The sequence below is a fragment of the Mesoplodon bidens genome, assembly GCF_964165515.1.
Source record: "Mesoplodon bidens genome assembly, chromosome: 19".
NCBI lineage: Eukaryota > Metazoa > Chordata > Mammalia > Artiodactyla > Ziphiidae > Mesoplodon > Mesoplodon bidens.
The window spans coordinates 44550938-44567934 of record NC_138179.1 but is presented as its reverse complement, the minus strand read 5'-3'; the positions used below and the strand labels follow the sequence as shown (position 1 = coordinate 44567934).

The 16997-nt window shown below is 47.2% G+C and overlaps 1 protein-coding gene across 2 annotated transcripts in view; it reads right to left on the bottom strand.

Moving 5' to 3' along the window:
- The window catches only part of FOXK2 (forkhead box K2), a 71592-nt gene that overhangs the window by 25542 nt on the left and 29053 nt on the right, over window positions 1-16997 (bottom strand). For both annotated transcript variants that reach the window (XM_081219886.1, XM_081219887.1), the window contains exons 2-3: window positions 3728-3922; window positions 884-1031 (exon numbers count right to left, since the gene is read on the bottom strand). In XM_081219886.1, coding sequence (XP_081076012.1) covers window positions 884-1031; window positions 3728-3922 — 343 coding nt within the window. The remainder of the gene's footprint in view (window positions 1-883; window positions 1032-3727; window positions 3923-16997) is intronic.

Below are 16997 nucleotides of genomic sequence, written 5' to 3'. Positions count from 1 at the left end.
CCTCAGTTAGGGGCATTTAGGTTGCTTTCAATTTTCTGTTTTATATGAACTTTTGTTTTGAGATTTTTGTCCATTTCCCTTAAATGAAGTCCTAGAAGGGGTATTACTGGGTCAAAGAATAGAAATAGGCAGGGTCCTACTGTGGGCCATCAATAATTACCATCCAGGGACTTCCCTGGTGGTCCAGAGGTTAAGAATCCGCCTTCCAATGCAGGGCATGTGGGTTTGATCCCTGGTCAGGGAACTAAGATCCCACATGCCGCAGAGTAACTAAGCCTGTGTGCTGCAACTACTGAGCCAAAGCGCCACAACTACTGAGCCCGCGCATGCCGCAACTATTGAGACTGAGCACTCCGCAGCCTGTGCTCCACAACTAGAGAGAAGCCCGCGCACCGCAACGAAGAGCCTGCATGCCACAATTAAGATCCAATGCAGCCAAATAAATTAAAAAATAATAATAATAACTACCATCCAAAAGGGGGACTGATGTGTCCTCTCTAAAGTGTGTGTTTGTGTGCATATGTGTTCACATGTACATTCAGACATGTGTGTGTGCAACCTTCAGCATCTGGGAAAGGAGAACTAAATCCCAAGAGTGGTCTCCTAGGACACCAGGCAGTGACCTTGTGAGGACCAAGGGTTCAAGCTCTCAGCACCTGGGCCCATAGCTGCCACCAAGGAGGGCCCAGTGCTGAATGACCAAAAGAATGCATCTCTAGTGCCCCGCACTGAGAACATGCTCAGCAATGACCCAACATCCGCGCAGACGTGCACTTCTCAAAAGGCCCTGGGGGGGATGTTCCTTGACATGCAGGCAATGCAGTGAGGACAGCTGGCTCCCCAACAGGCCCTGGGTTCTGTTTCGAGGCTATAAAACATTTACCTTTGGGCTGTCTCCACCTGAAGCTTCCTTCTCATTTTCTGGCTGTGAGTTGTCGGCCATTAAATTGAGGTCAGATGGTATCACACGGCCCATTTTGTACCCTGAAGACCCTGCTCCCCGGGGGCTGGATGGACAGGAGTTCGCAGCACTGTGGACGAGAAAAGGTTGTTCCTATCAGTCTATGGGAAAACGTACATCACACTGTGTTTCAATAACCGACTCTTAATTCAAGGAAAACAAATTTTAAAAGTAAGAGAACTTCAGCATTTTCCATGGAAAAATGGACTCATTAACTCTGTGAAATTTAAGATCACCCTAAGAAATCAGGTATTTGCTTCCACATGTGTCGTCTTAGGAACTTACCAAGGACACAGAACCATACATGATGGCTCCGGGGCTCAGCCTGGTAGAGGGACACAGACCACTGCTCTGCTCGCCCCCTCCCACCAGAGAGCTGAGGACAGGCTGTGACAAAGGACATGGCTTTCAGCTACACCGGAAAGGTCAGGGGGAGTCTGAAGAGAGGGGGACAGCAGCGAGGCTGAAGACAGGATGCACAAAGAGGGGAGGAGGCCATGGATACAGACACGCAGGCTGTGACGGGCTCACAGGGAACACCCAGAAATCAGAAACAGGAACCTGTTTTCAAACATGCACTTTTTTTTTTTTTCACAAGGTAGGGCTTGGCCATGATGCTGAGAATGTTCTGATTCTTGATCTCTGCTGATTAAGAGCCACATTCATTTGTGGTAATTCACCAAGTTATGTATTTAACTTATTCTCCCTTTTCTGTACAGTATTATACTTTACAAAAGAGAACAAGCTACTGAAATGGAAGGATGCCAAGATAAGATTGTTTTAAAAATCCAGTAAGTTATAGAATAGTATGTATGGTTAGATCTCACTTATGTTTTGGATTAAAAAAAGTCAAGCATTGCAAATGTATAGAAAATTTCTGGAAAAAATACCTAAGAAACAGTAGTTACCTCCAAAAAACTGAACTGGAAAGGAGGGGCTCAGGAGGTGGAACAACACACTATTACCTGGCACCCTCTGAAGCACTACTGGACTCTCTACCATGAACATGCACCGTCAGTATATGCACTCACCCACGAAACAAGTGTTTATTACCACATGCCAGGAACAACTCTTAAAGCACTGGGGAGAGAGGAACAAGACAGATGGCAGGACCACACTCTTGGCACTCCTGCTTTATGATTTTAAAACTAGCTAACATAAATGAAGGGTCAATGTGATGAGTGGCCCCACTGGCTGGGTGGTGGTGGGCTCCACCGCCGTGAGCTGTCTAAACGGGGGGGTGGGGGGTGCTCTGCTGCTCAGTGCTGGCGGTGGGGTATGGAGAGGGGACGAGCAAGGAAAACAGGATGAAGATGGGGCAGGGGGTGAGGAGAGACTGCATCAGCTCCTGACCCAATCCCTAAAGCTTCTAACCACCTTCAGTTCCCTGAGCGCCCACAGAACTTCTCTCTCCACATGGCCGGGCAGTGTGTCAGTGATCTGACCCTAAGGCTGCTGCTTCCACTGTGGGCCGCTGTCCCACGTGCGTAAACATGGGCTTTCTCCTCTTCCTCTGTGAATTCTGTGCACTTTTCACACAGTGCTGAATAAAAATCGGGGCACCGGCTGCTGAATTCTGCTTACCCACTGCCACACTTACTACCTGGTCCATCTAGTCACATACAGACAAATGCAACCAAGTGGGAGAGACAGAGGCACCATCCTCAGCAGAGCAGCCATGGCAGGGGGCAGAGAAGGGGCCCAAGAGCAGCTGCACTCACATAACACCAAGCAAGGGTGCAGCCAGAGTCTACCTGACACTCCTTCCAGGCCTTTCCAGAAGGATACCTTTCTGTCCATGCTGGCTTTTAAGATAAGAAACAGAAGTGTCCGACTGAAAGCTACAACCCAGAGCTGCCAGTGTTCCCTCTGTGCCCTCCTTGCTCTGCTACATGTAGGGGTCAGTCCCAGTGCACGAGGCAAGGCCTTCTCTGCCTGCCAGCCATGCCCTGCGGACACACCTGGACAGTAGGAGATTGGCTCTCAAGAGAACCAAATGTGTTCCTTTTGCACCTAAGTCTAACATTACTCACATGGAAGAAGATGCCTGAATACATACTTCACTCTTCTAAGACCCGACAGAACACAGGAGGACCGACCATCTGAGCCCTGTCCTAGGGTCACGCCTGCTGGTCCCGGGCAATTCCTGACCTGACCCTCAGCTACTGCCCCCTGAAAGCACCGCACAACATGACCATCTTGCACTGGGTTATGCGGTGGAGAGCACGCCTTGAGGCACCATCCTCCACTTCCTGAGGCTCCCAGTCTCTCAGGACATCAGGACAAACAGAAGTTTGTCACCTCACTGTGGTCAAACTCAGTAATCCAAAGTTTAAGTCATCAGAATTTGCATGAAATTGTAGCAAACAAAAAAACTCAAAATGCAACTGAAAACCCACCTCACACTTTAGACCAATAAGACAAATCATCTATCCTTTAAACTTACACTCAAATAAAAGAATCCACAAGTGAAAACAAGGAACATTTGGGAACTGTGTTTCATATGCAGGAAACTAAGCGCAAACAGTGCTCAGAAGCTAAACAATATTATAAGTGCCCTCAACATCTCCCTCTCCATGTAGGTCAGCACCAGGGAAGGGAGAAGATGTCGCTGTGCGCTGCTGCCCACTACTGTGACGTACGATGGTTTCTGAATGTCCCACAGCAAGAGGCAAGGACTGAAATTTGGACAGGGTCATGTCCACCTTGGCACATGCACACCCTGACCCCACGGTGACCCCGTCTACCATGTAAGCTGCTGTGTACCTGATGGTTCCTGTGGGGGAGGGGAGGGGGCTGATGAGGTGGGCCATGGTGTCTGGAATGTTGATGGTCAGCGGCGAGATGTGAGCCTGCACGGGCTTCACAGGGGACTCGGGCGCTTCCTGTTTCTCCCTCTTCTCGCTGGACAGGGCAGTGAACGTGATCTTGATGTTTGTGCTCGGGAACCTGAACGTGCACCTAAAAAAGAAAAGCCAACTGTCAGCGCCCATCTGCCGATCGGTGGGCAGGATGCCCCACCCACAACAGGTCGCAGAGCCCGAGTGTCCCCAAACATACTGGAGCCTCGACTTGCATGGAAGAGTCGGAGAGAAGCCCACTTCAAGTTCACCTCACATGTTACAAGTCGATTAATGAGTGAAACACAAAGGAGGCATCACATGATTTAAAAACACTAGTAAGCAAAAACATCATTTAGACCAGCTCAACAGGAAAAAAAAAAGGGGGGGGAGAGGAGACTCAAAAACCACTTAATCTACACTGGGTAGGGTCTGGAGACAGGCTTGGGATCTGGAGATGTGCTCTTGGCATTGAGTGGGTGGAGGCCAGGCAGGAATGCTGCTAACTCCGCAGTGCATGGACGGTCCCATCACAAGGAGGAGGCGCCCCAGGTACACCCCTCACCTTCTTACCTCTGATGACATCTCTTGCCCAGCCCTTCTCTCAGGTTCCCACTCTAGTCTGTCTGCAGGCAGTAGCCAGGGTATTTCTAAAACAGCAAGACCTGCATGTGGTGTTCAAAGATACAAAAAGGCCAGCTTCTGTCTCTTCTGCCCTCGGGGCACAGCCCTTTCCTTCTCGAGGTCCTTCTCTCATGCTGTCCTCCCTCCACTTTAATACCCCAGAGGCCCCCACCCCACTGTGGGTCAGACCCCACATCCCTGCCTCTTGTCCGTTCCTCCCCTTGCTCACTACCCAGGGGTCCCCTCCCACCCCTCAGCTGCCTATCCAAGGGTCTCCTTACCGCCCCACACCCTCCCCTTGCTGCCTTGTTCTTCATTTCACTCTGGCCACATGATTCTATGTTACCCCACTTTTGCTTGTTGTCACCCCAATAGGATACAACCTCCATTAGAACAAAGCTCAGTTCACTGCTATAAACTGGAGACCAGAAGAGTCCCTGGTATATACAGAGAAGGCCCTCAGTACACACTTGTTGGAATTAATGAACAAGTGCCCAGTTTCATACATTAAAAAGGTAATTAAAACAAGCAAATTGGGCTTCCCTGGTGGCACAGTGGTTGAGAGTCCGCCTGCTGATGCAGGGGACACGGGTTTGTGCCCCGGTTCGGGAAGATCCCACATGTCGCGGAGCGGCTAGGCCCATGAGCCATGGCCGCTGAGCCTGCGCGTCCGGAGCCTGTGCTCCGCAACGGGAGAGGCCACAACAGTGAGAGGCCCGTGTACCGCAAACAAAACAAAACAAAACAACAAAACAAAAAAACAAGCAAATCCCATGAGCCCACAATTGCAGCTGCCCCTTTGTCGCCAGCATGAGATTTGAATAATCAACTCCAGGCCTAGAAAAGAAGGGGATTAAGACCCCACTAGCCTTAATTTCTAGCACAATATATATAACAATTATGGGAGTAAGGAAGTTTCCTCCTTTTCCTCCCATCTGTAGTTCCCGAGCCCCTGTCCTCAGGCGATAGTCACTATTCACCAGGAAGGCCAGGCTGTGAGAACAAGCATCGTGACCCCCCAGCACGAGGGCATCCGATCCTGCAGAGCAGTTACCTCTCTGTGCCTGTTTCCTCATCCACAGAACAGATGACAGCATCTATCTCTGAGAGTACCATGAGGATTAATTCAAATATTTATCAAACACTCAAATGTTTATTAAAATGAAAAAACCAAACTACCTTCAGCCCCACTGTAAGATGTCAATAGTACTTGCTTTTCCTACAGTTGGACACACCATCCACTGTGTTGTTCGTCCCGTCATCACCTGGGAACTCACAGAAGCCCAGGCTGCACCACAGGAGCAGCACACCCACCTGCCTGTCCTCCATGTGCCACGGAAGCAACAAAGCACTGTGCACAATTCCAACACGGGAATGTGAGAATGGGACTCCTCCCTCCCCCAAGGGGTACCTACATGTCTCCCGGGGTTTATTTCTACTTTCCACAAAATAGGACCACACCCTGCACGTTGGCCCTCAGTCTGCACGTTCCCTCAGTGTCACCCACAGAGTCTGAGCGCTGCCTTCAGGGCTAGCACCACCACATGGAGGACTTCCTTCCTTTGTATCCTATTCCCAAAGTTTCCAATTAAAGACAACAATCGTCTCCACGGCACAGGCGCCATCCATAAACCTCAGGCTCCAAGGGCACAGAGGGCATCTAAAGCAACGCAAGGCACAGTCAGGCCACCTGCTGACAGCATGTGAGAGTGTCCCGGCCATCAGTGGACACTGCCACTAACCCCACCTCCTTGACAGGTGAAAATGGTATCTCTGTTTGCATCTAAGCGTGAACTTCTCATACGTGTATGAACCATGAAACACACTTAAAAGCTACCCAGGTAGTCTGGTAACTTTCTGTTTTTTAATCTGAGTTATGATTACACGGGTGAGTTCCTATTAGTGAAAATTCATTGAGTTACGCATGTATGAAACATACACTCTTCTGTATATGTAGTATACTTCAATAAAGAGTTGTTTTTTTTAAATAAAAAAAGCCATCTGTAGATGGATACAGAAATTGGTAAAATGTTGATAACATGTCAGGGAGTTCACAGAATATTTCCTATACTTTTGGGTTAACAATGGCGTATTTCTTTACCTGGGCACCCATGTTATAATTATAACCGATTTTTCTACGTAGGTTACATTCGAAGCAAAATACATCAAAATGGTGTTTGAGTTCTCCATGGAGTTCCATTAGTGATGAAATCTTTGTTCCCCTTTAGGGAATGTGAATGGCCACTGTTTGACTTTTCTAAGCTAGAAATAAAAAAAACAGTGGGATAGGGACCTCCCCGGCGGTCCAGTGGTTACGGTTACGACTCCATGCTTCTACTGCAGGGGGCCCAGGTTGGATCCCTGGTCAGGGAACTAAGGTCCCACATGCCACACAGTCAAAAAGAAATAAAATAAATTAATAAAATAAACAAAGCTTAATTACAGAGACTAGGTAGCCCAGCCCACCCTACCCAACATGTTAAAAAAAATAGTGGGATAATTTTAATTAGTTGTTTCACAAAAGTAAAAAGAGCAGCAAAACATTAAAACAGCAGACAAAGCAAGGTGAGTGTCAGATCTCTGTCTCCCCGCCACCACCACCAAGAGGCTGTTACGTCTGGGCACACTGGTCCTCGTTCCCATGAAGCACTTCAGGTCATGGAAAGGGTTGAAGAGCCTAAAAGATCCTATACGGATTTGGGAAATTAAGAGCATGCTGCCCGGGTCTCACACCGCTTCGTCCTATCACAACACCTAACACCGTGTGCTCTTTAAAAATACTTCAACTGATCCTGAAAGATTTGTAATAAAGCTCAGTATAAAAACGTGCATCCGTTTATGAGAACTGAGAAATACGACACAATAACAGAGAAAAGGGAAAGATTTTAAAATGAACAATAAGAAAAACCAGACAGCAGAAAGCAGAACGGCAAACCCCTAAGCAAAAAATGACCAGGTACCGAGCACCTCTAAGAAGCCGCACAACTTGAGCCACAAATCAAAACTGAAGCAACACAACAGCTGATGGTTTCAATCTTAGGCAAGGACCCTGATAAAAACTAAGTTTCTTTTACTTGAATAAACATTAACAATTTTAATATGGATTCAGAGTTGCAAATATCCTTTTCTTCACCTCTCTCTTAGTCTCCTATACTTGGTGACAGGCATTTTTCTTGTTGGAATGGAAACTCTTACAAATGAGATATGCAAGCCAATGGCTTGGGTCTAGAGCTCGGAATTTTCACATTCACAGAGAAGCTCTAAGGATTCTGAAGACCTGTTTTTATTTATTTATTCAGTTCGTTAGTTACTTAGTTATTTATTTTTGGCTGCATTGGGTCTTCGCTGCTGCGCCCAGGCTTTCTCTAGTTGTGGCGAGCAGGGGTCACTCTTCATTGCGGTGCGCAGGCTTCTCCTTGCAGTGGCCTCTCTTGTTGTGGAGCACAGGCTCTAGGCGTGCAGGTTTCAGTAGTTGTGGCGCACGGGCTTAGTTGCTCTGCGGCATGTGGGATCTTCCCAGACCAGAACTCGAACCCATGTCCCCTGCATTGGTAGGCGGATTCTTAACCACTGTGCCACCAGGGAAGTCCCTGAAGACCTGTTCTTTATATATCAATACAAAGCCAGGCCTTGCTGCAAATACTTCAACACTAACATCACACAGCTAGGCAGAAATAAGCCATATTGAAATAAGTCTCCAACCAAACAGAAAGTCAAATTTAGTGATATCTCTATGCAAAGCAAGTTCAAACAATTAACCAATTAGGCAAACTATTCCCTACAACGAAGTCCAACTGGGCCACTTCAGAGGTGTAGCTGGCCTCAGGAAGAGGTTGGCTCCCATACCCTTTACACCACAGAGGACGAGACAGGCAGGAACAGTGGTCTGGCCCCACAGTACCACTCGGAAAGGTGAGTGCAGCAGATCAGCCTTCCACCCCAGCACCCACAGTGATGGCAGGCCCCCGGGGGAACGGCTACCATGTCCCCCAGCCTCCTGTCATCCTTCTCTGTCGTGGCACAGATTACTCAGACACACTTCCTGAGTTGGAAGAATCTCCCCACAAGTGGGCTCCATTTCTACCTACTTAAAACAACATGTGTGAATGCGATTCAGACAGTCATTATTAGGATAACTCTGGAGTCCCTCAGTTTTTAAAGAGCATTTTAGAAAGTTTAATGGGACGAGGCCTGCAGATGCCAACCTCATGGCCAGGGCACAAAGCAGCAACAGTATCCCTGCCGTGGGGCACCGAGAAGACACTGCCTCACCTTTGGATTTCCTGCTAAAAATAACAAACCCAGATCTCACCAAGAGGAAACATCAGACAAATATTCTACAAAACAATGGGACTTTCCTGGTGGTCCAGTGGTTAAGACTCCACGCTCCCAATGCAGGGGGCTCAGGTTTGATCCCTGGTCAGGGAACTAGATCCCACATGCCGCAACTAAGAGCCCACATGCTGGAAATAAAGATCCTGCATGCCGCTAAGACCCAGCACAGCCAAATAAATAAATAAATAAATATTAAAACAAACAAACAAAAAACCCCAACTTTCTCCAGCTCCCTAAATCTATGACCTGCTAACTTCCTATCTCACCCCCAGCAGATGACCCTACTTCTTTAAAAAAAAACCAAAGAACAAAAATCAACATAGAAGACACAGAAAGGCCAAGGAACAGTCACAAATGAGAGGAAAGTTCAATGCATGTGTGATCTAACTCTAGAAAAAGGGCATCAGTAAACGATTGCTAATCCAGTTAAGGCCAGTGGGTTAGGTCACAGTGTTGTATCAACGCTAATTGGTTCTGGTACCTGGGCTGTGGTTATGGAAGAAAATTTCTTAGGAAATATACATGGAAATACACATGGAAATATTTTAGAGGTAAAAATGCATCATGTATGCAGCTTATTCTCAAAATTTTCAGGGAAAAAACAGAGCAATGAAGCAAATGTGGTAAATGTTAATATTTGGGGAATCTGGGAAAATGAGAATCTCTGTTCTACTTTTGCAACTTTTCTATAAGTCTGAGTAATTTCAAAGAAAAAGAAAAAAATTTGGAAACTTTCAAGATGTCCAATGCAAAGCTTGATGATCTAGGCCGTGCCACTCTAGGTGTCGCGGGGCCTGAGCCAGGCCAGGAACTGTGTCATGAGCCATGACAAGGACAGCATACACACAGAGTGTTTGGAACCCATTTACTCTTCTACTTTTCAGAGTGGACCTTCTCCACAGACAGTCTGAGAGCCCTGCTCCGGGACACACCTTCATCATTATCTGTCTTCTATACACTCCAGAATCCCACCAAATTCCAAGGACAATCTTGTGGGACACCTGACATAGTTATGAAACGTCACCTCACTGCAATTCTTATCAACTCCAGACCCTCCTCCAGAGTCTGTTTGTCCCTGATAGTCAGCCTCGGGCTAAGCAGGGAAATACAACCCCAGTTCTGGAGTTCACAGGACAGGGTCATGGCCACATTCACACAAGTGACCCTGCCATCTGTGCCCTCACATTTACCCAACACAGTTGGTGTCTGTTAAACCTACACACCGTCCCATCACTGGGCTTCCAGCCTGTGACCCAAGAAGCTGTGGTCTGTGGTGACACCATACTCCGTACTCTGGATTTCTTCTCTCCTGGGAAGAAGATTTGTCCCATCCTACATATAACAATATTCACACAGGACAGTATCTCCCTACCATGTTCCCAGAGCACAGCACTGAGTGTCCTGACAGCCAGCACAGGCTGAACCCTGCTGTTCTACGAACAGCCCAATGTCTCTGTGGCTCACAGCAGAGGTCTGGGTCCAGCTCCTACCGTCCACCCCCCCCAGAAGTGGCTGCTCGTGGCTGCTCTGCTCCACGTTTCCCTCCCTCTGGGGCCCAGGCTGATGCAGTGGCTCCAGTGAGGATACTGCTGCTGCCAAGGCAGAGAGAAAAGACAGAGGTGCGAGTTCCGTAGCCACACCTGCGGTCAACGGGCAGAAAGGCTTACAGCGAGGACCCTCCCCACACACCACCACTTCCCTAGTGTTAGCAATCCCAAGGGATGTCTGGAAAATCACAAGTCCTTTCAGCTACGCAACTGGCCACAGAGACATTAGCTGAGCTGCTGACCTGCTCTCCAAGGGAAGAAATGAGAGGCCAGTTACTCTGTCATTCACCTCTGACAGCTGACAAAGATAATCTAATAAGAAGGGGAAGACAAACCGATCATTTAATCTTGGGATTGGCAAAGGAAAGACTGTGTTAATAAAAATAACATGTCACACAGGGTGGATGGACAGTGCTCTGAGGCCATCGATGACTTGCTATGAGCAGCAGTGATTGCCAAGGAGGAATGCAACAGGATCTTCTGCATTTGAAGAAATGTGTGGACAGTTACATCCAAGACTGGATCGGGAGGTAAGGGGGGAAATGAGGAAACCAGTGAGGAGGCTTCCAAGGAGCCGGGGTGTGCAGTGCTCACACCATGTGAGGCAGTGAGGACAGGAAGAGGAGACGGGATCTGACTGGTGGGAGATGGAAATAAACGGCCCTGATGACCCACCAATATGTGTGGGCACAGAAGGGAGAAGACCGCAGATGACTGGCTTCACATCTGGCTTGTGTGACTAAGAATGTTGGTACCAATTACTGAGATGCGGATGGATGAGGAACAGACTGGGGGGTGCAATGGCTAAGTGGACACATGACCTCTGAGGTGCCCGTTACCCATAATCCCAGGGGGACGTCCAATGAGCCCCTCCTGAAACCTGAACAGGCACACTCGGTGTCCTCGGCAGTGAGAGGGTACATTCGCCACATCACAGAGGAGAAAGAGCCTAAGAAACTCAAGCAGCAGCTCTGGTGGAAGAGAACAGCCTTCAGGACTCAAGCAAGCATTCCCCTGTGGCAGGATACACTATTGTGGGAGTTTAACAATGGGTTCCAGTCCCAACTCAGTTATGATGGCAAGCCATGCCTCTTTTTTATCTTTTGCAAAAATGGAAGAAAAATTCCTCTCCTTTCCAAACCCTGAGGCGGACTTAGCCAAAAAGGCACTTTAAATGGGCCTATATATATACGCTTTGATCATTCTACTAGTTTCCTCTAACTTTTGACAGAAATATCAAAACTTTTACTACAACCTTTAATGAATTGTAGCCCTTAATCAATCACATTTGTCAGTGACTCATAAATCACTCCCCCACCTGGGGCTGCCTTTTCTGTGGCTCCAAGAGCAACATGTCCACACCACCAGTCAGCCCTACCCACTGGTCACGCTGAGCTGCCACCACCGTGGGTGTGAAAGGGCCACTTAGAGCCCTTCGCCCCAGAAGGAGGTATGTGGAGGGGCAGCTCATCAGCTCAGGAGAGGGCTGCCCCTCAGAGGAGGTGTCTTTGGGAGGCCAGCAGCCACTTATTAAGGAGCACAAGTCACAGGTCGACAGCCTGACCCACTATAAGACAGGTTAGGACAATGAAGACCATACTGGAAGGAGCCCGAAACCCTAAGCAGTCCACAATTTTCTCTGCTGCTCCTCTGCGGTAAACCTCAAGCAACACCTATTACCTCACTTGACTTCTTACCCTGAAAAATGATAAAACATTCTATAAAACTCATGAAACACAATGGTGTTTATTAAAAGAGGCCACATTACTATAGTTTTTGTTGGGTTTAGCATGAATTTTTTATATATAATAAAGCTATTCCTTCTTTTTTAAATTTATTTTTTATTTATTTTTGTCTGCGTTGGGTCTTTGTTGCTGCGCGTGGGCTTTCTCTAGCTGCGGAGAGCGGGGGCTCCTCTTCGTTGCGGTGCACGGGCTTCTCATTGCGGTGGCTTCTCTTGTTGCAGAGCACAGGCTCCAGGCACGCACGCTTCAGTAGTTGCAGTTCACAGGCAGCAGTTGCGGCACTCAGGCCCTACAGTGCGCGGGCTTCAGTAGCTGCGGCGTGTGGTCTCAGTAGTTGGCGTGCAGGCTTCAGCAGTTGTGGCTTGCGGGCTCTAAAGCAGGCTCAGTAGTTATGGCGCACAGGCTTAGTTGCTCTGTGGCATGTGGGATCTTCCTGGACCAGGGCTCGAACTTGTGTCCCCTGCATCGGCAGGAGGATTCTTAACCACTGCGCCACCAGGTAAGTCCCTAGCATGAACTTCTAACCGGAGCCTCAAAAGTCTGATTCAATAAGACACCTGCGCAGCTTCCCTGGTGGCACAGTGGTTGAGAGTCCGCCTGCCGATGCAGGGGGACACGGGTTTGTGCCCCGGTCCGGGAAGATCCCACATGCCGCGGAGCGGCTGGGCCCGTGAGCCATGGCCACTGAGCCTGCATGTCCGGAGCCTGTGCTCCACAATGGGAGAGGCCACAACAGTGAGAGGCCCGCATACCGCAAAAAACAAAACAAAAACAAAAACAATAAGACACCTGCAACCTGGGCTCAGGCCCTGCGAGATTTATCTTTGAGTGAAGCACTTTCACTGCATGTTTAGCTTTGAGGTGACTTAGAAACTACACAGCACGTGAAACAAAGCTTTTCTGCGTGGACAGGGCCACTGCAGGCATGTGGCTAGTTAGTGAGTCAAACAGGTGTTGTGCTCAGAAGGGCCCACAGATGAGGCTGAATGTTCTGAAGCCAGCACCTTGAAATCTCTCCTTCATTTTATCTGAGTCTGTGTTTTGTAAATGAGGTCCAATGGGTCAAAGGACCACAGCCTGGGGCCTGGAGGCTCAGTTCACACACATCTTGCCTCCCACACCCCCTTCCCCTCCACAACCACCCACTGTCCAGGACGGGGCCTGGACAGGGGCACCTTGGGCACCTGGGAGAGTCTGCACTTGCCCCACGAGTATCCTTCCACCTAAGAAAGCTTGATATTAAATAACAAAAATACCGCAGCAGGTTGAGAGAGAGAGGCCACAAAAGAAATGAAAAGCTTTTTGCAGCTTCTTAAAAAACCGAGGTATAACTGATGTACAATATTATATGTTTCCAGTGTACAACACAGCGATTCACAATTTTTAAAGGTTATGTTCCATTTATAGTTATAAAATATTGGCTATATTCCCTTTGTTGTACGATATATCCTTGGAGATGTTTGCAGCATTCTTAATCCACACTTTCATTTTGCACTGGACCCCATGTATTATGGAGCTGGCCCTGTATCCTAAGGCACTAGTATATTAGGAAATGGTGCATTTCCATAGGCAGATCTGCTTTTGTACCCACAGACCACGAAGCCTTGATTCCAGAAACATTCCTGACCCAATTTAGAGAGCTGGTGTTGGGTTTTCCAGCAACACATGTGACCAGCAGCTTCACAACTGCTTCTGAATTTTTTCTTTGGCTTGGAGAAGAATTTTGTCTGTTGGCTACTTACTGCACTGCGATTCCATTAATGAAGGTACTGGAAAGAGCTGCCTTATCTACTACTTTGCGTGGCAATTTGCTGTTGGGGGAAAGGCTGACTCAGAGAAGTACACTCATTAAAAATCCTGATGCCAGGCTGAGGGTGAAGGCAGTACTGGATATCAGTATAGTCAATGTGATGCTTTGTGCTTCCAGCAGTCTTATAAAAATTTTCAGTCATTCAAAACATGTTCTAGACTAACAAAGATTTCCGCTAGTTGTAGAAATAATCCCATGAGCCCTCTCTCGCCTGGATCACAAGCCACCACACCCACGGCTCTGGGTGCAAATGGCTGGGCGGGCCCTCCGTCCATGTCGCTGACGGTAGCAGCACACAGTCAATTTTGCTGAGCATACAGCAGGTGCTCAGAGAGAAGCGATTACCCCTCTGAGGTGGGACTACTCTTGAGATTACCCCAAACTTGCCCAAATAACGTTCACATGAAACCAAAGCAGGCTCTCCAACAGACACCTGACTCAGACTGAATTCCTAAGCAAAGCCGTGGGGCAGGGCCTGGGCTCCCTCCTTCCTCTCCCCAGTTCACAGCAATTCCTTCTGCCAATGCAGAAGAGCAGTAACCTCCAAATATTTTTGACTGTACACTTTTAAGTGAAAAATTAAGCAGGAGTCAACATATGACTAATATATCATCAAGAAATGAAAAGGCAAGGGACAGAATCGGAGAAATATTCATAATACACATAGCTCACAGATGACTTGTGTTCAGGATGTACAAAGAATTCTTAAAGTTCAATAAGAACACAACCCATTAAAAATGGTCAAAGAGACCTTCACGGGCCTCCCTGGTGGCGCAGTGGTTGAGAGTCCGCCTGCCGATGCAGGGGATACGGGTTCGTGCCCTGGTCTGGGAAGATCCCATATGCCGCGGAGCGGCTGGGCCCGTGAGCCGTGGCCGCTGGGCCTGCGCGTCCGGAGCCTGTGCTCCGCAACGGGAGAGGCCACAACAGTGAGAGGCCCGCATACCACAAAAAGAAAAAAAAAAAAAAAAAAAAAAAGAGACCTTCACTAAAGTAGTACAGAAATGGCTAACAAGCACAGGAAAATATGCTCAACATCATTAGTCATCAGTGAAATGCAAGTCAAAACCACAATAAGATACCACTGCACACCCACAGAATGGCTAAGATGAAAAAACTGACAAAACCAAGTGCTGATGAGGTCACAGAGCAACGAGAACTCTCCCACACTGCTGGTGGGAATATAAAAGGGTGGGACTGCTTTGGGAAAGTCTGTTGGCTTCTTAGTAAAGCCACTCCACTCTTAGGCATTTGACAAAGAGAAATGAGAGCATCTGTCCACACAGACTCCTTTATGAATGGTCACAGCAGCAGGATGCATAACAATTCAACCTGGAAATGGCCCAGGTGTCCAGCAACAGGTGAATGGATCAACCAATGATGTTAAGTCCATGCAAGAAGATACTTCTCAACTACCACTCAACAATCACAAAGAAAAAAAACTGGGGGCTTCCCTGGTGGCGCAGTGGTTAAGAATCTGCCTGCCAATGCAGGGGACACAGGTTTGAGTCCTGGTCCGGGAAGATCCCACATGCCGCAGAGCAGGTAGGCCCGTGTGCCACAACTGCTGGGCCTGCGGTCTGGAGCCCGCGAGCCACAACTACTGAGCCCATGTGCCACAACTACAGAAGCCCGTGCACCTAGAGCCCATGCTCCGCAGCAAGAGAGGACACCTAAATGAGAGGCCTGCACACCACAGCGAGGAGTGGCCCCTACTCGCTACAACTAAAAAGAGAGCCCACACTCATCAGCAAGGACCCAGTGCAGCCAAAAATAAATAAATAAATTTGCAAAACCAAAACAGAACAAAAAAAAAAGTGCCCAAACAAGCAACATGGATGAATCTCAAAAACATGTTAATCAAAAAAAGCCAAACTGAAGAGTACACACTGCATGATCCAATTCTTAAGAAATCCTAGAAAAGATAGAACTAGTCTACAGTGATGAAAAGCAGATCACTGATTACCTAGGACTTTCAGTTTAGTGAAGAGGGGCAAAAGGGCAGGAGAGAGATTCTGGGAGATAGAAATGTTGTATTATCTTGATTGAAGTTTTGGTTACATATATATATGCATCGGTCAAAACTCTTTGCAAGGTACCCTTAAAATAGCTTTGTTTTATCCTATGTAAAGTATACCTCAAAAAATGTTTTCTAAAAGAAAAGATTAATGTGGCAACAACACATTCACATATGTATAAATTATATTACTGTACTACACATTATAAAACATAAAAATAGCAACCAAACAGGATGAGAAAAACAATCAGAAGTATTTCTTCCAAAATTCTAAAGGATCATCTTGATCTCTTTCTGGGGTACACACACACACTCTGGAGACTAATGTACTAGAGAAAACATCACTTTTGTTTTCCCTGTAAGGTTCCAAACACAAGGAATATAATGTCTAGGATTGTGGAATTTTTTTGTTATATTGAAATATAACATGGTATAAGTTTAAGATAATGTAAGGTAATGATAAATGCATATAGTGCAGACTGATTAGCACAGTAAGGTTAGTTAACATCCACCAACTCACAAGTTACAGTCTGTCTCTGTGTGTGTGTGTGTGTGTGTGTGTATAGAACTTTTAAGATTTACTGTCTAACCAACTTTCAAATTTACAATACAGTATTCTTACCTACAGGCAGCATGTTGTACACTACGTCCCCAGGACCTATTCATCTTACAGCTGGAAGTTTGTAATTTGACCCTCCCCCCTTCATCCACTTCCTCCATCCTAGGATTGTGTTTTTTAAACCATTGATAAGGCTACCAATTACACAGCAGTAAGACACATGACTGCATCGAGTTCCTTATTAAATGGACAGTTGTTACATATGTTCGACAATGGAGTAAGGCATTCCATTCTTGGGGCAGTTTATAAAAAGATAATTTCCACTTTATGGGTAGGAAAACAAAAGCATAACCCATAAGGTCTGCTCTCTGAATCGGCAGTTCTGATGCAGTGTCACCCTCCACACTGAGGTATTGCCGATGCTGAATACCTGCAGATGCATTTAGACTTCTCTCTTATTAGGTCAGCTGCACACAAGAGGTGTTCATTTGCTCAATCTGCAGGAAAGTCTTCTCAAAATACTATGCTGAATGGCCAATATGCACACAAAAAGTTCAAC